This window comes from Crassostrea angulata, chromosome 5, assembly GCF_025612915.1.
Source record: "Crassostrea angulata isolate pt1a10 chromosome 5, ASM2561291v2, whole genome shotgun sequence".
Classification (NCBI taxonomy): domain Eukaryota; kingdom Metazoa; phylum Mollusca; class Bivalvia; order Ostreida; family Ostreidae; genus Magallana; species Magallana angulata.
The window spans coordinates 15454395-15481286 of record NC_069115.1 but is presented as its reverse complement, the minus strand read 5'-3'; the positions used below and the strand labels follow the sequence as shown (position 1 = coordinate 15481286).

Below are 26892 nucleotides of genomic sequence, written 5' to 3'. Positions count from 1 at the left end.
TCTCCATTATGACTCATTCCTAACTTCCGCACTTATGATTTGATTTGTCATCAAATCTAAAATCATAATAAATCACAAAACTCATTTTATTTCTTTTTTTTCAAATTCCACAATCAATCAATCTTGTAACTAACAAAATTGCTTGATTGAATGTGCTCACTCGCGAAATTATAAACATATGTAACGTACGTAGAAATACTAAGGTTTACACTTATGTACATTTATTTCCGATCCCTACCATGAATTTAAAAAATAACTTGATAACAAAATTTAATAAAAATAAATTAAATAATAAATGAATAGGCCTGCACAGTCTCGTAAAGTCTCACTTCCGGTGTAGAACTTCCGGAGACAATCGTAGTTCGAATTTACTCTGACTCTAACCGAGACGTAATAATAGACCAGTGCATAACGCGTGAACCGACAATGACGATTTGTTTTGTGTTTGGGTGTAATCACCAGGGATTACGGCGAACATGCAAGATGTTTAGATTCCCATCCAGTGCCGGGTTGTCAACAAAATGGGAAAAACTATGCAGGTAAACATTATTATAATGTCATTGCAGAACAAGGTAGAATTAGGGGAGAATATTTAGGTCCCTTGTAGAAAAAACAATGTGAAATTGTTTTAATATGTGTGTATCTAAATGCTAATGTTAAATAAATACGTTATTACATGTATGTATGCAGACGTAAGGACAGAGCCGTAGTGTTGCAGAGTGACAGGATCTGCAGCTGTCATTTTGTGGATGGGGACAAGAATGATGGCCCAACCATTTTCCCATGGAGTTCTGGGAAACTGTTTGATTTTCCTGATCCAACCAAAATAAATAGGTATGGGATATGTCATATTTACAAAAAGCATAAATTAGTCTTTGTTTTCAATAGTAATCTGTAATTTAAAAAAAAATCTTTACTTAATAAATTTTATTCATATGTGTTATGTATTTTATTTAGAACTGAGAGAAAAGAAAATCAAAAGATGGCTGTTTCCAGCACATCCACATCTGCATTATCAGCCATGCATTGTGCATCATCTATGGATTCAACATCTGCACACATAAATCTGGATCACAGTTACCAGACTTCCTATCATCATTTAAAGGAAGAGAATCAGGTAAATGGTTAGACACTTAAAGCTCAACGATGACAATGAAATTAGTGTAAAGATTACGAATATTACCTGTTTATTATAAATATATATTTGTATTTATCAGAACCTAAGGCGCGAGGTTGAGGAATTAAGAATACAAATCAGAATGATGTCCATGAAGCGAGCGTTCAGAATTGGCGATATCATAGATGACGAGAGAAAGGTACATTTCAGATATCATGAGTAATACATGTATTAAAAAAATCGACATTCGTCATTATCAGATTATTGATACATGCACATCAATATTTAATGTTTGAAGTTATGAACACTGGTAGGAATGCATAGTTCAATGCTATATTTAAGTTTTATATACCTTGATGAGATATTATTTACAGATCTTCTGATTTTATCAATGAACACGATACTTTGTGAGGCATTTCTTTTTCAGTTTATATTTTGATAACGGGCCTACTGCTGGACAGTTCATCAGCCTGTGAAAAATGACGGAAATAGTAGAACAAATGCTCTGCCAGGAAAGAATATCATACTGCTTATGTTTTGTACAATGGGTTATTAAAATGCTGCTGGACAGCATTTTCGTTTATCAGAAACAAGTCTGTTTTTAAAACAAAATGTAAAAAATAAAAAGAAATATATCTTCAACACAATGTGTTTCACTGTCATGTTTTAATGTAGATGCTGATGTATACAAGTCTAAGGCCTGACATGTTCCACGCCATTGACGAAATGATGCAGAGATTCCAGGTTAAGTACATTGATGGATGGAGACCATCTTTCATTTCTTTGACAGACCAACTGTTGATGACATTAATGAAAATAACTATGAACACCCCTCTTTTGGACCTTGCAGAGAGATTCAACACAAGTGCATCATCAGTTAATAACATTGTAACTTCTCAAATTTGTGCTATGCATGAGGTTTTATATGAAGGACTCATAGAGAGTCGCATTCCATCTCTACAAAAATGCAAGGGATCTATGCCTACCAGTTTTGGCGATTTTAGCTCATGCAGAATAGTACTCGACGCCACTGAAATCAACCAAGATGTTCCTGGGAATGACATGAGATTGCAGGCCAGCACATACAGTGGCTACACAAATTCCCACACTGTAAAAAGTGTTACAGGTGTTGCACCGAATGGTGCCTTGGTGTTTATTAGTAAATTGTACCCTGAGAGCACATCTGATGTTGCAATTGTAGAGCACAGCAAAATTGTAGAGCAATTAGCGCCCGGTGACATGATATTAGCAGATAAAGGGTTTACTATTCACAAGTTGTTGCCCCAAGGAGTACACCTTAATATTCCTCCCTTCCTTACAGCTAAATCGCAGTACACCCCCAGTGAAGTTCAGCTTTGTAGAAAAATTGCTAAATCACGTATACATGTTGAGCGTGCAAATGAGCGCATAAAAAATTATGAAATTCTTAGACATATCCCTCATCAGTTTAGATACATCAGTACCAAAGTGTTTCAGTTATGCTGTGTACTTGTCAATTTTCAGGATCCTCTTTTGCAGGAAATTGCTCAAAACTTTGTAGGTCAAGATTGAAATGTTAGAAATCAAGAGTATGAATATGTTGCTATCATATTTAATACTTTTATAGCTGTTGCAGATGGGGAACAAATTTATCAAAGTAAAAATCTGTCAAAACAGAAATATTATCCTCCCAACTGAGTTGTTTTGTGATTCTAACAATCGCACAGTCCTTTGGTGTCCAAACCATAAAGTCACACGCAGACTTTCCAGTAATGTGCAGCTGTCCTTGGACCTGATCATGATATTGGTGGTTTATTCTTAACTTGTATGATTTCACTCCATGGAATTCTTGAAACTCTGTAAGTTAAAAAAACAATTACAATGGTCATGTTTCCAGTCATTTCTACATCATAAATTAAATATCTTCTTTTTTGTGGTTGATCATGCAAAAGACTTTTTTCTTTTTGATATATAAATATTGTATCTATCTTGTTTCAAAATAAAAACATATTGCTCATATAATTTGGAATAATTAACTCTGTAAATGAGTCTTTGAAATATAAAAAAAAACCATTAATCATAATTGTAACCAACCTAAGCAGAAATCATTCAATTTTTCGATAGCTTCAGGAATAGTCATCTCCTTTGCCGAAAAGGGGCATTTCACCTCCAATATTTCTGGTCGAAAGTTATATAACTGAAGCATGTCAGCAAGAGCTGGATCTTGATAACAATATCCAAACAGCGCAGGTTGACGTACGATTCCATCTGGACTTGATCCAAGAACCCCATTTTTGTGAAGCCAGATACCTATTAAGCAAAATTGAATTTTCAATGACAAATTACAAGATAAAAATGAGAATTATTTTCATATTATCAGTTACCTTATATTTAATATATATATATATATCACTGACAATAATTTTCGCATTATCGGTTATCCTGTATAATAATACCCACCCGTTGGCTCTACAACAGCATCCCCAAAAGTTTTGTATTTCTCAATGGCTATCTTTTCATTGCACATCCCCCAAATGATGGCATCCTTCTTAGAAAGATCATACGCTGAACATAGTCTTTTGTACAAGGAAATTGGATATCTGAGAAAAAGGCATCAATAAGTTAATTAAGTTAGATAAGTTTTAATTCACATAATTCTACATTTACTGATATGTGTACTTTTTTCTGTGAATACCTATTTCTCTTGATTGCTGCCAAAACACAACCAAAGTTGGAGGCTGTCAATCTATTCTTGCGAACTGATGACCACAAGCAGTTATCTTTTTGTCCGATGGTAAGACTGGCAATCTACAAAACATCTCTACCTTTAAACAGCATTCATTAAAAAATACATAATTATTAAGTCATTGATGGTACAATATCTCATTTGAAACTGCATGAATGATTTAATCACCTGCTGAATTTGCTGCTCATTTATCATTAATTTTTGCTTCATCAAATCAATGGGGTTTTCTGAGGAGATGAATTCCTGGCTTGAAATGAGGTCTTCAACAATAGGTAAAGAAAGCCTAGGCACAGGTGGCTCTGGGACCAGTATCCAATGCATTGCTGTTAAAAATTAAATAAAAATGTTTTAAAAGATTACCAGGAAAACATAGTCTAGTACCTTTATTTCAAATATTAACTGAAATTAAGAAAAATGTAATTGCAAAATATTTATATTACCAATTAATGCATATAAATGTACATGATGTATATAATTACATGAGAAAAGTACTGCTATATAATAAATACATGGTGAAGTTTGAAAACATGCCAGGAAAATAAACATTAAAATGAATGTATTTCACTAAATGTGTAAGGTAATTAAATGCTGTTTTGTTTTATGTATATAACTTGTTACAACTTAACATTTGAGATTTTGCAGATAAAATACTTCTTGAGAATATGTACAATCCATGTTAGTATCAAATAATAACCTTTGCAGAATAAAATGTTAAAAACAAAACAAACTAAATTTGGCATATAAGTTAAAAACATAAAAAAAAACAGGTATTGCATCAATGACACTATTAGTCTATTAGAGTTGCCTTTAACATCAATGTCACTGGGTAAATTTCATTTTATATCAAGAGAGTGTTTCTTTATCTATGCATCCTGTCTTGTTTAATTTAAACAAGTAATAATCTAAAGTTTTAAATACTGAAACTGGTAACAATGAACTATCAACATAAAGCACTAGATTTAACCTGAAAATCTTCCCACAGATGACAATTTGTGATATAGGAACTCCCTGTCTCTATCATTAACTGGTCTATTTGTTGCCCTAATGTTTTTTGATAAAATATATACATGTACAGTAAAATTAATAAAGCAAAAACCCATGCTATATTAAACCCTGCAAAAATAAAATCATTAACTGTTTGTATATCATATGCATGTAGAACAGATACAGTTATAAAATTATTGTTTGCTAACCTGTAGTTTACAAATCGATCTGGCGCAGGGAACAGTTCCTCCATTGTTTTGGTTTGGCGAGGTGGTGCTGACTTTGGATTTTTTATCCAAGACTGCCTCACATCTGTCTTTGACACGTTTTTATACCTGTTGTAGATTGGATAAAATATGTAGTATATATACTTTCTGTAGTGATATGTTTTTCAACAAATTCCATAAATGTACTTGAATACCAGGTGGTGATAAAATAATTCATCATAAATTACAGCATATACTAATTTTAGTCAATCAAAAGCTATGTGTTTTGAATTCAATACATTGATCAGCTCTGTAGATCTCTATAGAAAAAATTCTGGTTGTCAGAACATATTCTCTCATCAGAGCTACAGATAGGCAATATAATTTCATTTGCATACCCATAGAGAAGAATGCTGGCCTTGTGATGACATTTATCCTGCCCATTCACACACTCGCAAGTGCTGTCTTCAATATTGTAGTTTGGGCCAAGGGTAATCTAAATATTAACACCCGACAATATATTATCTACATACTAATTTGGGAAGAATGTGTGTCCATATATAAACAACAACCACATAGTTATTGGTGTAAATAACATTATTCATTGAAAAAATTTACTATTTTGTTACCGAAAATTAGCATAATAGTTAAATTTGACATACCGTTACATTGTAACTCCTGTCACGCATAGATGCTTGAACTGTGCCACGTACGCATGATGCATCTTTATCATACACGAATTTCAAGACATGGTCTGATTGTACAGCAATTTCAGACTTTCTACTAAGTTTTCTAGTCCCAGCTGTGTAGTTCGCCCAATATAAAATAGAAAATGCCATATTCCCCTTCTAACACATACAATCCGACATGTTTGTTTATCTCCAGCAACGAAATCTCGCGAAGTCTCGCCGAACGCTGTGTAGGCCTATGAATAAATAAAAAATAAAACTAAATTGCTATGAAAATGCAAAAGTACATTTCCGAAATAAGGGTGATTTAATATGTTAGTTTTCAATTTTTTAGTAGGTTTTATAAAAATTTTCTTTTGAAAACATTAATTTTTTAGTCATTTTAACAACAGAAGATTTAAATGTATATGCAATCTGACATTTGATTCGTCGATTAAATGTAATTAAAAAAACACTATTAATTTATTTTTTAAAAAAGCGGATTCATTTAGAAAATATGATATTCAACTATTTATCCTATTACTTTATAGGATGCATGCCAGGTTATACTGGAACAAACTGTACATCACTCTGTCCTTATCCGTATTACGGAGCAAACTGTCAAAGAACATGCAACTGTAGCAGAGACGTGTGTAATGTGCTTACAGGATGTATTAAAATAGTCGCCGGTAAGTACAAAAAACAAACTCAGTGTTTAAAAGAGGTTTACATGTATATATGTATTTCATGATACTAATAATATTACTAATACATGTATACTAATAATGTACTTTAATTAAACGTTTGTTAACAGCATAACAGTTTTCATTCTTACTATATATATATATATATATATATATATATATATATATATATATATATATATATATATATATATATATATATATATATATATATATATATATATATATATATACACCAGTTTCTTGCACTTCTCAAGAAACTTTTAACTTTCAGATCATATTTATTTCACGTATGGGTTTCAGTAGAAACGATGTGTAATGAATATTTATTTTGGAGAGCTTAAATCAGATGATTTAAAGACCCTCCAAGCAAAAATGCATTTGCACAGTGTCTTCTTATATATAAAAAGGTAGGAGAATCAATCTGGAATATATCTGAGCTGTTAGTAGAATAAAAATAAAGTTCCTGTTATTGTGAGTGTTGTAGTATAACCTCTTTGATCTCGAACTGTTTTCAATTGTGAAATATAAAAGTATTAGCTTTTTTTAAACAACAGAGCAACACATCTTGACAACGAAGATAATTCTGCAACATTGACAAAGAATAGTGTTTTAGTTAATTATTCAATCATCTGACATTTCCATCAAAAAGCTAAACTTAACCTACATGCAAATGTAATCGAGAACAATTTTTTTAAGATGTCAATAGGTTTTTTTTTCATTTTTAGTTCGTGGAGACTGTAGCCCAGGATACTTTGGAAACAACTGTAAGGGCAAATGTACCTACCCTTATTACGGTGAGGAATGTCAAGGTCAATGTGACTGTGATGAAGACAGCTGTGATGTTCAACTGGATGTACAAATGTCACCATACAGCATTATTGTAAATAATAGCATTTATGTTAATTGTGATATGTTATTTTTTGCTAGTACCAATAATAGTAGTCTAGTCATAATATAATTGTAATTCTAATCTTTGAGTACTTTTGAGTATTTAGCTGATCTTCCTTTTTGTCTACATTAGCCAATCAGAGTGCGGCATTTAGTCGCGCGATGTTTTGACTACGTCACTTTAACTGTCAGCTGTCAACAAGTTTGTAAATACCGCAGTCAAGTTTTTGTTTGAGGTAATAATATCTCTAGTGGTTATTTCATTTCCCCGAGGCGGGCTCCGTCCAGACAATGGCGATATATGTTTGTATAATCGGACATTCGTTCATTCGCCGTTCGAACGACTCTCACGATCCACGGAATTTCTGAATTTCCTCAAACCTCACACTGTGTGTTTCATCCGTGAAAATGACTTGTGCCATGCGGATCCACGAAAAGTGACTACTGACATTTTGTCATATGCGGAATACCTCAATGAGGGGGTTGATATCCTTACAGTTATTGTAGGACAACTACTTAGACGTCAACCATGGGCCTCTCGGACATCCTTCAATGATGTCATGAAGTCCTGTGAACAAGCAGCTCAAGTCAGAGACTGAAAAGCTTCATGGAATTCATTTTTGGTCTCATCGTGGTTTCTGGACGGACCTGACCTACCTGGGGAGAGATGGGGTCAACATTGAATCTGGTTCTCGCCACATGAAGAAATACCTTCACAACATTAGAATAGCTGTCCTTCAACATTCAAGATAAGCAGTCTGACATATTTTTATTATTCTTTGAGCTTGCATTCATAGTGTTCAATATATTCACAGGCATATGCATAAAATTCACATTTAGCTGGTAGGTGTATAAAGAATTGTTCATATGTACTATTTTTTCCTGTTCACATGCAGAGTCCTGTGTAATTGATTCACATGCAGAGTCATGTGGTTTATTTTTCTGGTTCACATGCAGAGTCGTGTGTACTATTTGTCTGGTTCATATGCAGAGTCATGTGTACAGTATATTTCTGGTTCACATGCAGAGTCGTGTGTACTAATTTTGATTCACATGCAGAGTTGTGTGTACTAATTTTGATTCACATGCAGAGTCGTGTGTACTAATTTTGATTCACATGCAGAGTCGTGTGTTCTAATTTTGATTCACATGCAGAGTCGTGTGTACTAATTTTGATTCACATGCAGAGTCGTGTGTACTAATTTTGATTCACATGCAGAGTCGTGTGCAATATTTTTTCTGGTTTACGTGCAGAGTCATGTGCACTATTTTTCTGGTCAGCATGCAGAGTCGTGTGGACTATTTTTTCTGTTTCTCACTCATGGTCATGTGGACTATTACCATTTTTATATGCTCATGCAGATTTATGCACACATGCTTTATGTGTATTGTTACATGTATGTAAGTTTACATGTGAATCTAAAGATATACACTGTTTTGACGCAAGTCTTGATAATTGCATTTTCCTATTTAATGTTTGTGTGTCAAAAATTGCAAATAATCAAATATCAATTAGCTTATGTGCACCTATATCAGCATGATTTGAGTGCAAATTTATACACTCAAAAGTTGCATTAATTGTATATTGAGTACATTTAGAAAATTGATTTTAACAGTTTTAAAATATCTTGTAGGCGTTACCATGGCGAAACGCAAACATCCTGTGGAGACAAGTGAAGGTACTAGAGCAAAACATAAACCTCAGGCTGAACCAATCGATTACCAAAGACTTGCGCAAGAAATTGTTAAATTGCAAAAACCCAACTCTGATGCATCAAGCAGCACAGTGGTACCCCTAGAAAATGTTGCATCTGCTACCTATGCAAACACCGTCAATGAGTTACCTGCACCAATGACTGCTTCTTCGTCTATGCAAGATAACCCTATATTATTAGTAGTATCTCAACTTTTAAAAAACACAGGTGAGCCAGTAGGCACAAACAAAGGTTTCTTCAATTCTGATAATCTTATCTCTGTAACAGAAGGTATTCCTCTTGGTGCGACGATACCACAAAAGATAAAGGCAAAAATTTGGTCGAATGAATTTTTTGATGTAAAAGTATTATTGTCGCACCAAGATGAAGAACCTCTTAGGTTGTGCATTACTCCAGGGGTCATTAATGTGCAGCAAAGTTTAAAATCAAAAACCCCCATGTTCATCAGTCAGTGGACTGATGCCTTTCTTATCTTTATTAACATTAGAATTCAGAAACACCCATCAGAAACTCCCCATTTATTAAAATACATGAGCTTTATTAGAGAAATGCAAAGACTGCATGGGGATGTTGCTTGGAGAACATATGATGAATCTTTCAGAAAGCTAAGGGAGTCTTTGGCTGTAGATTGGCAAAAACCTATTGAAGAATTAAGAGGTAAATGTATTGCTATGTCCAACATTTGCAGTGAAAAATCTTACTAGTATTATTGACTTTGTTGGTTTGAACCCTGCTCTATACAAGGGTCACAGCTTCAGGATAGGGGCAGACACTCATGCAGCACATTTGGGTTAATATTCTGAAAACTGCATTCAATAAATGGGAAGATGAAAATCTGATGCTATTCACAGATACATACGTTTGTCAAGCTTTACATTTTAAATATGTATAGCAAATGCTATGTATATATACTTTTCTTGGAAGATTTTCACAGTTCAGAAGTTAACTGCTGTGTATTATAATTGTAGCTGATATGCATTGTTTGTGTTTTTAATTCAATGTATAGATTAGTTGTATGTCAAAATTCAGTTCTCATCACAATTCCCTATCATCTGTCTTATATTGGACATTATTCAAAGTGTGATTCATGTATATCATTTATCTATACTATGTGCATGATGTGGTTACACATAACATATAACACATGTCAGAAGTAAACTGAAGTGTTTAATTATGAGCTGTATAGTTTTTTAACCATTGTTTCTGTTGTTTGATTTTGTCATTTGAGTAACATGTGCCTACTGGTTCATCTGAAAATGTTTGATTACATGTATATCTGTCTTTAAAACTTGTTTGATAGTATATAACAAACTTTAAACATGTATATTAGGCAGCTGTTATATTAACACAGGGCAGAAGTAAACTGATGTGTTTATACTTGCAAGGTTAAAAATAAGATGTTCCTAGTGGTATTCAAATTTTAACTGGTTTGGTTATAGATAATCTGTGCCTTCATGATATATTAATATTTATATCTCCATAAAAGGCAGGGGTTGGTCATTGCCATATGTGTTGTATGTACTGTCATCTGTCATGTTGTTGACTACCATGATCTGGCTAGTCCACTTTGTGTGGGGTCTTTTTGTGCAAACCTGCTGTTTGCTTTTGGTGGCTGTTTTTGTTCAACAATATTTTTGTTGCATGTATATTTGGAACATGTTGATAATGTATACATCTTTGTTTAATATGGGGGAGGTCATTTGCTCACCTTTTATAGCTTACATTCAATGTCTGGTAATTGGTATTGTGACTGTTTGAAGACCTCCCCTTATTGCCTAATTTTTCTTATTAGCAAAAATAAATGGCAGTACATACACACAACCATGTTTATATTTTTCTATCAATCCTAGACAGATCAACAATATTACATGATACAGCATTATTGTAAATAATAGCATTTATGTTAATTGTGATATGTTATTTTTTGCTAGTACCAATAATAGTAGTCTAGTCATAATATAATTGTAATTCTAATCTTTGAGTACTTTTGAGTATTTAGCTGATCTTCCTTTTTGTCTACATTAGCCAATCAGAGTGTGGCATTTATGTCACCAAAGGTATTGTATCACATGTACAATATGTTTTAAAACGATTCTTGTTTTCAGTTTATTCAAACAATCATTTAAACCCAATGAGTCAGAAAACAGTTTTATTTTATTATTATTGTTTCATTAACACTATCATACATTCTGCTATACATGTAACACATATGCAATTGTTCTTTTCAGCAGATTTCCTATTATGATATCTTAGATACGTATTACCGCGCAGTCGTGTGTTCAATTTACAACCCTGGTCTGTCAATGAAGTTAATGTATGTAATGACTGTAAGATCGCTACTGAAAAATGGTCAAGAATCTTAACATGTGAATTTTGGTACGCACAATGTACTTTAGTGTGTAAAGCGGACTTGACCTGGGGTAAACACATAGCTGGCCCAAAGCTTATCCCTGAGCAGAACCAATGAAAAGCCAGACCTGAGGTCAGCTTTTGGAGTCTGTTCTCGTTGAAGGTAGTGTCTGGGCGATACTTTAAAGTGTGATAAGTTGGTATATTATAATAATGCTTTGTTTATTTTATGAGCATGATATTTCAGCGAAAAAGAATAGTCATAGTTGAATACCATTACTTATGTATAGCATAAATGTTTCATAGATATTTGAGAGAGAGAGAGAGAGAGAGAGAGAGAGAGAGAGAGAGAGAGATCATCAGCGATGGTATTCTCACAATATGAACTATAAAATGATCCTATGACAGCTAGAACTTCGCAAAACAACAATAATAGTAAACATGATTCCAGATCATCCAGTTTTTTTAATGTTTTGCCATGATGAGTTTTAATTACAATAAAACTTACGCTCTGTTTTTAGTTTGCATGGTTTTTTGGTTTTTTTTTTTCATTTTACGAAAATGTTTAAATAAGCATGTGATTTTAAAAAAAAGTTTTGAAATATGTTTACTTTAATATCATTGTTTGCAGTATTGAATGCTTTAAATGCACCTTTTTTTAGAAATCTAAATGCATTTTTTCATTTACAACCGAACAGTTTTTTAACTCATACAATAATTCAATCCATTTTGGGAGGGAAACATAATTTAAAATATTTAATTGTCTACATAGGTTAAGGAAATGAGGTAAGGTAGAGTTTAGCACTTAATAGTTTTTACCTGCAACATATATAAAGGGACTTATATACGATTAGTGCTTTTTTTTGTTTTAAATATTTCTTTATTTAAATGTTGAGGTCTATTTCGTTATTTTGAACACTATGTCAAAATTTTAAATTCAAATATTGAGTTGCAAGCGATTAAAAGATTTATTGTTTCCTTTTGTTGTTGATAAATTAAATATGAACACATAAAACCACTTAATCTTGTTGGCCACAAGTTCTTTTGTCAAAGAAATGGTAATATCTTTACTTTAATTTTATTGAAAACAAATATAAGCCCCAAGCTTTATTCTTAAACAACTTCTTTTCTCTGTATCTCGCAATGCATTATTTGTAACATAGTCATGTAGTGACCGAATACGGGATGATACCTGGTTAGTTAACTTTGGATAAGCTTTCAATAACGTGCAACCTTTTTGTTGCTTTTAATGGTTTTCCTGAATTGTTAAGTTAGTCTTTTTTATTTATCAGCATCTAATGATAAGAACCGTTTCGCCATTTTTGTTTACAAAGAACTATGACTTGTACTTTTCGTGTATCGGTAAAATGGTATAAAAATTATTCTCCTTACTAGACGGGTATAAACCAGTCATATTCAAGAACTTTGTCGATAAATATGCAGAGGTGGGGTAAATAAATTGACTTTTCACATTCATTTTTTTTTTGGTTAAAAAGTAAACATTTTTTTAAAATCATCTGAAATCGTATTTAGGTCTCTTTTATAGCAACTCTTCTCGCCTGCGCTTCGCGCGAACTAGTTTTTAAGATCTGCTAGCTCTAACGACAATGCCTAGTGAAGAGAAAATAGTTGTAATTGCCTTTACTGACGCTGTGTAAACATATTAAGAAGAAAAAGAGTTAACCTCTTGAAAAAAAAAAACGTTTATAGGTCATTACATGTATGTACAGTATTTTTCCATTATATCTTAATTGCGTAGGTATTGTCTTGATTCCGTGCGGTATTGTATGTAAGTTAACATCACCCTGCCTGTCTATTTTCTCTCCGTTAAATATTCATTAAACATGTATACAAAATTTCAAGTCAATCAATGTTGTAATAATTTAAGGTGTAGAAACATTGTTTGTCATTCGTTAAAAAATGAATTTTCGATAATTAAACAATATATATGATTTCAAAAGTGACTCATTTTAAATAACAGTTCTGTGTCTTAATAAAAGGTAAAACAAACTAAAACTTTTGTCAAGTGAATATCGCCTTTGAAGAGTTATATGGCCAACATTTCTTTATTTGATTAATATGCACAGCTACATTTGCTAAAAATGTTAGAAGCTTAATATATATCGAAATTTAAAACTGTACTGTTTTAAATAACAGAAGATTACTCTATAAAAGAGCAATATTTTTTAAAATCTTTATTTTATAAACCAACAGCGATATTTAACCCTTAATTTAAAGCAATGTCTACGAAGTCTTATATTTTTTTTATTATGTGACTGGCGTAACCTTTCAGGACAAAAGATTTTAATAAATCGCATCGGTGCAAGTCATTTATGACATCAAATCAACAATGTATTTATGAATTGGTTTTCCATAAGTCATTTATTCTAAATGTAGTTCTTGTTGGATGTTCATATAAATATTCCATTTATTAATGCTGGTTATGAATACAGAAAGAAAACTTTGAACATAATAATAATAGAATGATATATGAGTATAAGAAAGGAAAACTGATGCCCAAGAAGAAGGCCATTATATTTTGAAAGAACAAACAACTGAAGTGCTAAGGTACTAATGTTCTTTTTTAAGTAGATTTTAATTAAACGTCAACTTTGGTTCTTTTAAAAAAAATCTCGCACTTTTCATGAAAGTATAACTTCAAACCTTTTGAACATGTTAATTCCACATTTGAGATTCAGTCAAAACGATGTGTATTGCTTAAAATATTTATTTCGAAGAGCTCGTCAGATGTTTTGAGGACCCTCCTATCAAAAATGCATTTGCACAGTGAACAATTCTTTTTTTTTTTTTTTTTTTTTTTTAGTCCAACAAATATGTTGTCTGTATATCAGTTTGATCGGTAGCCTGGTATTGATGACATTAATAGTATACATAGAGTAGCAGTCTAACTGATTTAGTTGGTCTCTTCATAAGATAATCAATCCGGAAGATCTCTGATCTGTTAGTAGAATAAAAATAAATTGTGAGTGTTGTAGACCTCTTTGACCTCAAACTGTTGTGTGAAATATATGTCTCAGCTTTTTTTAAACAACGAGCGACACGTCTTTACATCAAAGATAATTCTGCAACATTCAGGAAAACTGGTGACGCATTGCACCATTTGTCTTCCCAATTATAAACCTTAACTAAACAAACTTAATCGAGCACAAGTTTGAAAGATATCAATATCTTTTTTTTCAGTTCGTGGAGACTGTGAACCCGGATACTTTGGTAAGAACTGTAGGGGCAAATGTACCTACCCTTATTATGGCGAAGAATGTCAAGGTCGATGTGACTGTGACGAAGACAGCTGTGACGTTTCAATTGGATGTAAAAATGTCACCAAAGGTATTGCACCACACATACTATATGTTTTAAAATGTATGTTGTTTTCAGTGATTTTAAAAAATCATTATTCAACATGAAACATCGAACTTTTGATTTGATTGATAATTGTTTTATTAGCACTATAATACATTCTGCTACATGTAAAACACACATGGACAATGTTACTTTCAGCTGATTTCCTTTGATGTTATAATGTTTGTCTTATACAGGTGTTTTTAACGCGTTGGTAAATTAATGGAAATGTAAATATACCGTTAAAAAATATACGATCCGGTGGAAGCTCGTGTATGGGCGGTACTGCTAAGTTTGTTTAGTTGATGTCTTGATATAATAATGATGTGTTTTTTTATTTCATTTATGAGCATGCTATTTCATTTAAACAGTTCTCAAAGTTGAATATAACTGCTTATGTATAAGCAAGAGAGAGAAAGAGAGAGAGAGAGAGAGAGAGAGAGAGAGAGAGAGAGAGAGAGAGAGAGAGAGAGAGAAACTATCAAATTGAAAAAGTTGCGAAATGTAAGTAGATGATACAAGGCAAGTCATTTTTGTTCAAATAATAAAATATTATTGCAATTCGATATCAATTATCAGAATATTTTTATTCGAAAAAAAATCAATCACATTCATAAATCAAAGTCTGATTTAAGAGAAAAACAAATAGCAAATTACAAATGCACAATCAAAGTTAATATTTAATAAAAGTGAGACTTCGTTTTACGATATATGAAATATTTAGCTTTTGATGGACATAAAACAAACAAAATTTGCACATATAACATGTTCATTTCTTACATTTTAAGGTACCTTTTTTATGGACAGTTTTCAGCTTTTTTTTCAGACTCAGTGAAGAAAAATTAAATGGTATTCTTACAATATGAAAAATACAATCTTGCTATGACAGTTGAGACTTTACCAAACAAAATTGATAGAATACCCATAGTAAGATCCATATCATGCACTTTCTTTATGTTTTGCTATGATGAGATTTAATTACAATTATAAAAGTTACATCTTTAGCGTAATGAGCAAATAGATAGACGGATCCAATGGTGTACGATTCCAACAATCTGACTGCGTTTCTAATAAATCTGATTGTGTAACAGTAATAATAATTGAGTGAACAGCCACATAGTAAATATAGATGTTTCTACTTGTCTTCGTTGAGTATAATATCTAAAAAAAAATTTTTATCACGTGGACGCATTCATCTGGTAAACAACGCTATTTGCTGCTATTAACAAAAAGGTAGAGTTTGACTATTTAAAAAAACTTTTTAGGTCAATATACACTGTATTTTTCGAATTTGTTTTCACTGTGCAGGTATTGTATTGATTCCGTATGGTAGTGTATATAGGTTAATATATCCCCGCCTAATTATTTTCTACCCGTTAAATATTCATCAAACATATATGTACACAACTTCAAGTTAATCATTGTTGAAACAATTTAAGTTGTAGGATCATTGTTAGTCAAGCATTCAAAAAATAAAGTTTCCATAATTAACAATGTACAGTTAACTTTTAAAAAAAATTCAATCCAAAAAAACCACCGTCTCTATATTATTGGTCACCTAAACGATCCGGAGAGTTACGACAATGATACCAGTGACCGCGACCGAGTAAAGGTAGAACCTATGGACCACCCCGAAGCGGTGAGGGATTGGACACACTTCGGGAATGCGTTAATCCACGCCCCTAAGAATCCTCGACCGCAAAGATCGGGGTGAGATACAGTGCGAAACTGAATGGAAGCGGTCCGGATTGAACAGGCTGTCTAAATATACTTTCATCGAATTTTAATAGGTCAAGTTTAATGATAAGAATTTTGTTGATATAATTTGTAAATATATGACAATGTATTTCATTCCGAATGCTGGGATGAGAGAAGTGATAATTATGAAGATCATGTATTAAGTAATGTATTTGACATAAATATATTTCACAGAAGGTATTGATTAAATTAAGGTAATAAACTGCAGTAAAAATGAGTGTCAATAAAAAAAATACGCAAAAATATTTCTCTTCAGTCATTGTAAAGACAAGCTGTTAATATTTCTTCATTACTTAGTTAATACGTGACAAGGGATTTTAATATTGACTAAATCTTGAAATAGTAACCCAATTTCTTTTTATAGTCTCTCTTTACATGAATAATGCTAGGTCAAGTTCAATATTGACTGATAAAAAATGGTTCACGAACATAACAGTAACTTGTAAGTTAAATGAATTATTCATCTCCAGCAACAGTTTAAACATAAAGTATATGTTTTATTTGATTTTTCAAATAAAAAGCCCAACTTTTGTGCTTGCTAACAAACAGTAAATATTATTCTAAGCAGAAAAAAGCACAATGTCTCTGATTAGACGACGACAGTAAAAGGCTTTGAATATACACATTATATTAAGCTCCAATAATCTATTGTGCTGTCAATATGTGTGTTGTCAATATTTATTTTGCTTTTTTGTTTGGGTTCTTTTTTTCAAGTGTGTTACAATCCAATTACATACAGAAAAAGATTAAATACAACTAATATTTGTGAAAGAAATGCACAAATGCTTATATTTGTTTGTTTTAACTTGTTTGATAAATTGTATAACATAGACGAGCAAATGATAAAACCACAGTTCTTGGTTTTTTTTTCAATTACAGAAACATACATGCTTTAAAGGCATGACTTGCTTTGCTTCTTGTGTAAATACAAAAGTGTTCATTCAGTAATAGTTTTTCATGGGGAGGGGATGATTGTTTGATGTATATGAAGTGTTCATTTACGAATATAAATCGGATTCTCCGGGGATGGGGCATATTCTCCTGACAAGCTCTTAATTTACTTTTTTCGATGAACCGTAGATGTGGAACATAGGAAAGGGGATCTTAAATACAATACACATATCAATGACAAGAAAAAGACAAGACCTAGTAAAACATTTATTCGTTTTGATATTGTCATAACTTAACTCAGTTGAACAGCAGTTGTATCGACATTTATTAACATTAATTTTTAAGCTGCGTTGGCTGATGTATCGCTCGCAATTATTTATGTAATTATCATAATGACTTTTATAATAATATTGTTATTCAAGTCATCAAGTTCTTAAAATTTCCCTTTACTGTTATGTCTTTTCTAGAAAGGATTGATATTAGCTGCATAAAAAAGGAGTCAACAGGACAGCCTCCAAATGACTATTGAAGACCTGTTTATCCTTGTTTTGCATGTGTGCTACAATAATCCCATTCTAATAAGTTAATGCGATTAAGCACAGGATAAACCTCTGCCATTCAGTCAACTGAATGTTTACTGAAAGGTCTGGAAAGGTGACGGAATGGCACAGCTATGCCATTTAGCCACCTTCAGTTACAATTCAGTTACAATTCAGTTACATTTCAGTTAACTGAATGGTAGGGGTTCATCCTGCGTAAGCCAATACTAATGATTAAGATTAAGGTTGTCAGTTGTACATGTATAGGGGTTTTTTCAAACAATCCCTTTTAAATTTCCTTTATGATATATGTTTTGTGCATTGAAAACTTTTTTATAAGTAAATGGACTTAAAAAAAAAGTAAAACAGTTTTATGTGCGAGTTGGGGACGCAGGAGCCAAACTGAGAAGTTATCATTTAAAAGTGTGTGTAATAAATTCCATTCAAGAATCGGCGATTTTGAATGTAGGCTAGAAAATGGGGTAATTTGGCATTTAGTTCAACTTATTGTTTAATTTTTCTTACTAACTAAAATCAATAAAACGGCAAATCTTACTATATCGACAGTAGTAAGAAACTCTTATTTTAAAAGTATGTAATTGTTCTTAATTTGCTTAATATCGGTTATGCACACAAAAAGTAAACCTTGAACGTGATCAAAATAGAATGATATATGAGTATAAGAAAGGACGACCGATGTCCAAAAAGAAGGTCATAACATTTAAGAAGAAACAACTGAAGTGCTAAGGTACTAATGTTCTTCTTTAAGTAGACTTGAATTAAACGTCAACTTTCCAAATGTTCTTTCTAAACAACTTGTGTGTTTCCGATCAAGCGAATCTTTCACTAAATCACAAAAAAACATTATATGCACTTGATGTTATTTTTGTGATCTGTTTGAATTGTGTTATTATGAACAACATTTCGCTAGTGTTTGAAATATACTGTAAAAAATAAGTTCTGCTTTTCTTAAATACAATAAGATTTTTTAAAAACATTTGATACTTATGGAAAAAAAATGGTACATATTATTACATGCATGCACTCAAGTTCAACTTATTGTTGAAGCGATTTTCTGATATCAAAATCTGAAGAGTGTATTAAAGTTTAACAAATGTGATAAATCCTCTTTTAAGATCACAAAATCTTATGTCAAAATTTAAATCGTATGATTAAAAACTAAAAAACCAACATGGCATTGCATAATGTGCCACCTACATTTTGTTTTGCTAGGTTGTACTCATACTAGCAGAAAATGTTTTGATTTCGATAAATTGAGTCTTGCGACAAGACTATAGCATCAAAAATCTTTTCGTCATTTCTTTTTTAGACATGAATTAAAATTACTTCATTTTTTCTTAAACAAACACATGAAGAGTTTCTGATCGTTTAGGAGCTGTGCAGATCAGAAACTCTTGGCAAGCGAAGATGTAGCAAATAACGTCATATGTTTTTCCAAGTCGAGTATAACCATGATACAATTCATAATATAACTTCTGAACTGATGTGAATTGTCCCCAAACAATAGAGACTTAAATTATGCATAAGGGTAATATATTACAGTTTCCTTGTCATTACATGCTATCGTCTGTCTCAGTTTCACCACATATAAATTTTTTGTTGCGGAAAATTGCTTAGCAATCGGCTATGATAATCAATGCGGCAAATAAGCAACACTGCCACCCCTACTCCTCCTATGGCTAGAAAACTGGGACGATCATCATAGGCACAATTGAGAATCCTCTCGTAAGCTGACGTGTTTTTTTTTTTTTGTTTTTTTTTTGTTGTTGAGATTTTCAAGTTGCGAACAACTTCTTTGATTTGGTTGCATTAGCTGGATTAGGAACCACTGGGATGGATCATCATAAAAAAAATGATATCACGCCTTTCTCTTATTCCCTTCATATTATTAAACATTAAAATTGGTCACAATTTTCTCTGTCCCTTTATGTTATTAAACTTTTGGAAATCTTATTTAAGCAGTTTTTCAATTTTTTTAAGAATTGAACTTGTCCAATCTTACAATGTTTGCAACCGTAATACTTTTATATCTTAAATAAAAAATCTTAAACGTATCAGCTATACTAGCATTTAATTACATGTGTAAAAGATAAAGAAATTAAGAATATTTGCAAAACCAGAACCATTTTGCAAACGCAATTTCTGCTAATAAAAGGAATATTCTCTAAAAGCTACAAACTTTCCAACTCTTTTTTTAAATGTAATAAGGAATAGGAAAGAACGGTACACACGTCACTGTTCTGACAGAACAATAAACCGATCAATATTTCGTTTGTAAGAATAACTTTGAACCATCAAATACTTTTAAGTCTACATTCCATAGCCGAACTTGACGCCTGGCCATCAAAAACAATATAACTGCTGGCACCGTTTGAGTAGTATCCCTCTCGGCAGGAGTATAGAGCATAGCTACACTCGACTCTTATGTCTGCATTGGTGACATTAGCTGGCGCAGGTAGCGGGACGCCTACACAGTGGAGCTCGCTCAAACAGTTTTGAACATTCACATATTCATAATACAAATAATACATCATGTTATGTGAATTTCAGGTACACGTTAATTTTGTCAATCAATGTAAATATATATTTTCCTACGGTATTTCTTAAACAATTGTGTTGGCTTTATTAACAACATTGAGTACATAATTAGCACTATTGAGGACAAAATATTAATCTGTTTTGTAAAAAAAATGTATCATTTGCAGAGATTAACTTCAATTTGAACAACATTTTCGCTTTATTTTGAAACAAAACGCATTCAAGCTCGGCAAACGTTACACCAACATTCGATAGGGGGGGGGGGGGGTCAGAGTAATACATGTAAATGTGTATGCAGAAAGAGGGTGGGGGAATGGGGTCCGATGTGTATATTTAGTAAATTCGCTACTAGTATTAATATAAAGAATTTTTCAAAGAAGGAGGAGGGTCTGGACCCCTCTCCCCCAACATTCTCTAAATCCGCACACACGATGATGTTGACACCTGGAAGCAAATCTAAAGCCTGAAACCTGCAGAGGGGAAGGGGGCATAATATAATTTTGTTTGTAATGATTAAATAGACCATACTTTCTATTACATGAAATGTTAAGATTATCGGTTAACTTAAAATTTACATGCAAACAGTTCAACCCCAAATGGTACATAAAGGGCGGCTCATGTGTATTATTGAATGAGATCTCATCGTTTATGAAAATTATGATTTTTAAAAATTACAGGAAATTGCATGTGGCCTTCATTTATACTTTATCTGGTACAAAACAGTGTTAATTTAGGGCCAACACTTGGTGCGGGTATAACTGTCTAATGACAGCATGTAGTTTTAATTTGATTTTATTTGTTCGTTAAGAGTGATAGTCTGTCTCTCTTTGTAGATGAAAAATTAGAGAGGGAAGTGTTAGACCCATTTTATTAATGAGTGTTATACCAATACCGGATACATGTAGTTTTGCTATTTTCATTATTAACCCTTAAACAGCTGTTCTTGTGTGAATATCAAAATGGTTCCCTTATTGCTGCAAATATTGATATGTCCGTACATGTTTAGGTACCTTGATGCATCTGGATGCGAAGGGTAAGAATGATTAACTAATTAGCTAAATAAGTTATAAACATAATTAATTTTACTGAAATTTCAATGAATAAATCAAAGATTTGATTGAATAATTTATATAACTTGTTTCATTTAAAATGATTTAAGTTAACTTTAGTTGAACGGTTTTACAAATTGTTCTTAAAAAATGTATGTAGATTTGTTTTGTGGGTGTGTGTATCAAATTCTTTTTTTCAGTCTAGAAAATAGAAATTTAAAAAAAAAGCGTATGCAACCTTAGTTTGACCAGGATTTGATTACAATATAAAATGAAATATTCTATTTTGACGATCCAATTGAAAATTTATTGTTTTTTTAATCTTAAATATGATTTCCTTATCTAACAGATATTTCAAAAAACTGCTGTCCAGAGTCGTCATGGAATTCAGAAACACAACAGTGTGAAGGTAAGTAGATATCTATTACGCAGCACTGTTAAGGCTGACTATGAAAATATCACCGGATTTAAACGTTCGTAAAACGATGCATCCATTATTACATAATATTGTTGTAAAGTTGTATTACATGATATAAATGAGATATTAAATGAAACAGTATAGTAAATGCTAATTTGTGCGACACTTAATGTGGTCCCCTGAATTCATAGTCACGTGACATGTATTGATAAATCTCCCGAATGGAGGTTTTCAATAAATCTCAATATTACAAGGGCATACTCTTATTTGAATTAAAAATTTAAATAATGATTAAGTTCTACTCTAACCTCTAGTAGATTCTGAAAAGTGCTGCTGATTGTATAGAGTTCATCATTAGTTCATTAGAAAAAAATATCGAAGAAATGAGCTCCAGTTAGAAATTATATTACCATCGCTCAATATTTTACGTATTTATAAGTTCATTCTAAAAATGTCCTCAAAGCAGCAGCGCTTTTTATTAAATTTAACATTTTCTTAATTCATATACAAAAGATCGTAATGATCTGTTAAGTATATGCCCTTGTAAAAAGCAGATTTAGATGCCAAACACATCGAACTTGTATATTAAACACACTAGAATAGAAATAATTCACGCTCTAAAAAATAAGCACATGTCGAATTAAAGCAAGCATAATAGATAGGATTTAATAGAATAATAATTTTTAAGATCATGCTCTGTTCATTTATAAAATGCATTTTTCCATGTAAAAAAAATTGACTGATCCGCCTCTCTCTACATAAAATATGCGTCAAAATTTACAATATGACATCAAATCGACAAGTGCACCGCGATCAGTCTCTTGTTTATATTGATCGTTGTTGGACTTATTTGACTACAAAGTTGCACACATAGGTAATTTCTAATGTAGTTGGATGTTTTCGTACCCATAAAAATCGAAAATTGCTTTATTTATTAGCATTTTGGACGACCTGTTGTTTTGTATGATGTCATAGTAAGCATTTCCCATACTTTCTGGTCAGCGCGACCACAAAGTAAACCTTAACAGTGCCGCGTAAAGACAGACTAAAGAACTAGAGGCGATCATATGATCAAACGAGTAGTGAGTTTGATCTGATACTCCGCACATTACTGTATCAGACAATTTGGATCAAATTACCATCATTAATCTATCAAATATCCTGACACTGAAGGTAACGAATTAAGTGGAGGAATTTAACTTGCCTTTCATGTATGGCAGAACATGGTATTTGCCACATCAATCTTTACATACTTTTATCAAGGGGGAGATCACCCTGTTATCTCTGTTTACTTTTTTGTATATTTACATGTAATATGCTATCTGATGCCCATCAAATATTTTATGTTATTTTTAAACATTATTTAATACTTACAATAGAGAGATCCCACCGTACCTGTTCAATAAGTCGTTTTAATAAGTTTTAGTTGGGTGTGTGCCTGTGCTTATCCTGTTAAAATGTAATAATGAATTTAGTTTGAATTTAGTGCTTAGATTCGTTATTATTGAATAAAAAAATCGTTAATAAGAATTGATTTATTTTTCAAGAAGTAAAAGTTAGCAAACTAATGGTCTAAGTTAAAACTGAAATTGATTCGTGTTGGTGTAAAATATTTTATTTGCGAACTAAAAGCACTACCGGATGCATAACCAAAGTTAATTAATCAATTCTGCATTGCTTACCGTTTTGAACTAAACCCGCTTTGAAAAGGTTTTTTTTTTTAAGCGTTACATGTACATTTAAATACGTTAACTTATCTGTTGCGTACTAGGTCATCAGAGATGAATGATATACATACAGAAAACCACTGCGTGGTGATCATCGAATCCCACTCTGTACAATTAACGCAATCAAACAAAAAGGAAATGCAGTTCACATTGCGTAATAAAAGGCATAAACCAGATTCATGAAAAGATAAAATCAATATGTTCAATCTGTATGCCATTTAAAACCTCTTGTGCTTAATATTAATGAATGAGCTGTATAGGGAAGTTATATGAGGAAGAAATTAAACCATTTAAAAAATTAAAAATAAAAAGCTCTGATCAAACCGGATATATTAGTACATGTCAAATTTATTCACTGACATTAAAAACGTTAACTCTTGGGCTGTTGTTGTCAGAATGTCTTACAGAACACGATGTTCTAAATTGTGCAGCAAAGGTGATTATGCACATTCATTAAAAAGTACACAGATGCATTTGATGCAAAGGGTAGGAATGATCTATCAGGGGTTTTTTAAATAACTAAACATTTTATTCGTATTGCTATTATCATTATTTCATCTACATAATTTTTAATAACAACAAATACATGTATTTGTTTCTTTTTCTACGTTGGAACAAAAGAATACAACAGTGTGGGTGACAGAAAACATAACCTGGATATAGGACAACGTATAAATATAACACTGAAAATGGTGGAATCTGATTATGACTCTGAACTTCCGCACTGATGATTAATTGTCATCAAATTTGAAATTATGATAAATGATAAAACACCTTTTATTTTATCTTTTTTTCAAATTCCACAATCATATCAATCGTGTAACAAACAAAATTGCTTGATTGAATGTGCTTACTTGAGAGATTATAAACATATGTAATGTACGTAGAAATACTAAGGTCTACACTTATGTATATTTATTTCCGATCACAAAAAGGAATTTCAAAAATAACTGAATAACAAAATTAAATAAAAATGAATTAAATATTTAGTAAATAAATTCAAAAAAATAACTAAATTGCTATTAAAATGCAAAAGTACACAGACGAAGTAAAGGTGTTTATCTCTTATTTTTGAATTTTTAAGCTTTCTAAAACTGTTTCTTTTCTACACAGCATTTTTTAAAGTCTTTTCAAAAACAGAAATTATAAATGTCAATGTAATCTGACATTGGATTCGTCGGTTACACGTAATTAAAAAAGATTAAGCTCAGAAAAAACAAAAACATATTCATATAGAAAATTCATTAATCAATTTTTTTCAATTTTATAGGATGCATGCCAGGCTATACTGGAGTGAACTGTTCATCACTGTGTCCTTATCCGTATTACGGAGTCGACTGTCAAAGAAAATGCAACTGTAGCAGAGACTTGTGTAATGTTTCTACAGGGTGTATTAGAATAGTTACGGGTGAGTACAAAAAATAAATTCAGGGTTTAAAAGTATCATGAGATGTTCATGTATGCATTTCACGATAATAGTAATATTGAATATTTATTTCGAGGATCTCAAATCAGATGTTTTAAGGACCCTCCTGGCGAAAATGTATTTGCAGATTGCACAGTTTTATGTTTTTTTCATTGTTTTTTTTTTTTAAATCTAACAAAACAATATGTCGTCTGCAAATCAGTTTGATCGGTAGCCTGTTATTGATTAACACTAACAGTATACATGGATTAGCAGTCTAAATGATCTAGTTGGTCTCTTCATATGGTAATCCACTGGGAAGATATCTGAGCTGTTAGTAGAATAAAAATAAAGTTATTGTTATTATGAGTGTTGTAGTATACCAATTTGATCTCGAATTGTTCTGTGAAATATAAAAGTTTCAGATTTTTGAAGAAAAAAACAACTCAGCAACACGCGCAAATAAAAACGCTCAACTGTGTGCATCGTCCGTATGCACCTTGGTCAAATTACGCGAGCGAAACGGTCTGAACACGTTGAACAAAATTTGCAAGCAAATGCGAATGTACCAAGTAAACTTTTTTAGTCATTTGTTAGCGTCAATACGGGTCATTTTGATCAATGAAATGACGGGGTTTTTTTAAGCAATTGTTCACGCTTTCGTAAATTTTTTTAAATTATCAGCTAGATAATACAAATGAGTTCATTTCCTGTTGCGACAATATATCACAACATACAAACTTTGAATGCATACTTCAGGAAGTGTAAAATTCATAGTCCAATTAACCAAACTTTGAATGCATACGTAAGGAAATGTCAAATTCCATTACCAATCATTCGTTATCCCTTTTAAATTAATGTGCCAAAATATAGATATTGTTTCTAAAACATCCTAAGTTTCAGATCGCCATAAATCAAACATACTTTTCACACTTACAACGGTTTTGTTCATTTCTTAAAGTTTTAAAGCTTCTTTTTTATAGACATTTTTTTTTTTGGGGGGGGGGGGAGGTTTACATTACAACAATTAACTCTTTTGATGGGAGGGGAACAACTATTTGTTGTTTATTATTTTCTTAGTTAATTGTTCGAAGCATTGTTACTTAGACGGAACCTGTCGGGTGATGTCTCCTTAACTAACATAACGTCAACGTGTCTATACTGAGCACGACACCTTTAGCGTAATAAGTAAATAGACAGACGGATCCAGCTATCTACGTTTCCAACAATCTGACTGCGTTTCTAATAAATTTGATTGTGTAATTGTAATCATAGTTGAGTACACAGGCACATCGTAACACATAAATATATATACAGGTGTTCGTTGGGTATAATATTTTAATCCATTTTTTATCACGTGGATGCATCCATCTGGTAACAGCGCTATTTGCTGTTTTACCTCTTCAAAAAATAACTTTTTTAGGTCAATATGCACTGTATTTTACGAATAGGTTTTCAATGCGCAGGTTATATTTTGATTCCATATGGTTGTGTATATAGGTTAACATCACCCAGCATATCTATTTTTCCCCTGTTAAATATTCATTTAACATGTATACACAATTTGAAGTCAATCAATGTTGTAACAATTAAAGTTGTAGAAATATCGTTTATCAATCGTTAAAAATAAATTTTTAATAAGTACACAATGTACAATTAACTTCAAGATTCCTTCCAAGTTATGTTCTTGTGATTACATAAAAAATGAAATAGACTAACACTATTTTCAAGGTGTTTATCGCCTTTGAAAATTCAAATCGCAAACACTTCATTTTTTTTTTATCAATATTAATAAACAGCTTTGTTAAAATTATCAAAAGCTTAAAT

The 26892-nt window shown here is 31.9% G+C and overlaps 4 protein-coding genes across 4 annotated transcripts; 2 read left to right on the top strand and 2 right to left on the bottom strand.

The window, feature by feature from the left end:
• Positions 1-311: 311 nt before the first annotated feature.
• LOC128183390 (uncharacterized) lies at positions 312-1764 on the top strand. The gene is made up of 4 exons (XM_052852376.1): positions 312-539; positions 691-834; positions 958-1117; positions 1218-1764. The coding sequence occupies exons 1-4, from the start codon at positions 427-429 to the stop codon at positions 1338-1340; spliced, it is 540 nt and encodes a 179-aa protein (XP_052708336.1). The 5' UTR covers positions 312-426; the 3' UTR covers positions 1341-1764.
• Positions 1765-2711: 947 nt separating this feature from the next.
• On the bottom strand, positions 2712-4163 carry LOC128183376 (uncharacterized). The gene is made up of 5 exons (XM_052852365.1): positions 4011-4163; positions 3792-3904; positions 3557-3696; positions 3191-3406; positions 2712-2953 (listed from the first exon to the last, which is right to left on the bottom strand). The coding sequence occupies exons 1-5, from the start codon at positions 4161-4163 to the stop codon at positions 2718-2720; spliced, it is 858 nt and encodes a 285-aa protein (XP_052708325.1). The 3' UTR covers positions 2712-2717.
• A 780-nt stretch (positions 4164-4943) lies between these two features.
• Positions 4944-5945, bottom strand: LOC128185137 (uncharacterized). The gene is made up of 4 exons (XM_052854810.1): positions 5695-5945; positions 5431-5528; positions 5047-5161; positions 4944-4955 (listed from the first exon to the last, which is right to left on the bottom strand). The coding sequence occupies exons 1-4, from the start codon at positions 5869-5871 to the stop codon at positions 4944-4946; spliced, it is 402 nt and encodes a 133-aa protein (XP_052710770.1). The 5' UTR covers positions 5872-5945.
• A 2992-nt stretch (positions 5946-8937) lies between these two features.
• On the top strand, positions 8938-10134 carry LOC128183378 (uncharacterized). The gene has a single exon (XM_052852368.1). It carries the CDS (start codon positions 8938-8940, stop codon positions 9712-9714), a length of 777 nt encoding a protein of 258 aa, XP_052708328.1. The 3' UTR covers positions 9715-10134.
• Positions 10135-26892: the final 16758 nt, after the last annotated feature.

What these genes read in the sequence shown, in the direction of transcription:
- LOC128183390 (XM_052852376.1), top strand. Translation starts at nt 427, where the DNA reads ATGACGATTTGTTTTGTGTTTGGGTGTAATCACCAGGGATTACGGCGA. An exon ending in AAATGGGAAAAACTATGCAG is followed by an intron (nt 540 to 690) that starts GTAAACATTATT and finishes GTATGTATGCAG; the next exon opens with ACGTAAGGACAGAGCCGTAG. An exon ending in ATTTAAAGGAAGAGAATCAG is followed by an intron (nt 1,118 to 1,217) that starts GTAAATGGTTAG and finishes TGTATTTATCAG; the next exon opens with AACCTAAGGCGCGAGGTTGA.
- LOC128183376 (XM_052852365.1), bottom strand. Translation starts at nt 4,163, where the DNA reads ATGCATTGGATACTGGTCCCAGAGCCACCTGTGCCTAGGCTTTCTTTA. An exon ending in ATGAGCAGCAAATTCAGCAG is followed by an intron (nt 3,905 to 4,010) that starts GTGATTAAATCA and finishes GATGTTTTGTAG; the next exon opens with ATTGCCAGTCTTACCATCGG. An exon ending in TGCTGTTGTAGAGCCAACGG is followed by an intron (nt 3,407 to 3,556) that starts GTGGGTATTATT and finishes TTTGCTTAATAG; the next exon opens with GTATCTGGCTTCACAAAAAT.
- LOC128185137 (XM_052854810.1), bottom strand. Translation starts at nt 5,871, where the DNA reads ATGGCATTTTCTATTTTATATTGGGCGAACTACACAGCTGGGACTAGA. An exon ending in ACAGGAGTTACAATGTAACG is followed by an intron (nt 5,529 to 5,694) that starts GTATGTCAAATT and finishes GTTAATATTTAG; the next exon opens with ATTACCCTTGGCCCAAACTA. An exon ending in GCCAGCATTCTTCTCTATGG is followed by an intron (nt 5,162 to 5,430) that starts GTATGCAAATGA and finishes AATCTACAACAG; the next exon opens with GTATAAAAACGTGTCAAAGA.
- LOC128183378 (XM_052852368.1), top strand. Translation starts at nt 8,938, where the DNA reads ATGGCGAAACGCAAACATCCTGTGGAGACAAGTGAAGGTACTAGAGCA.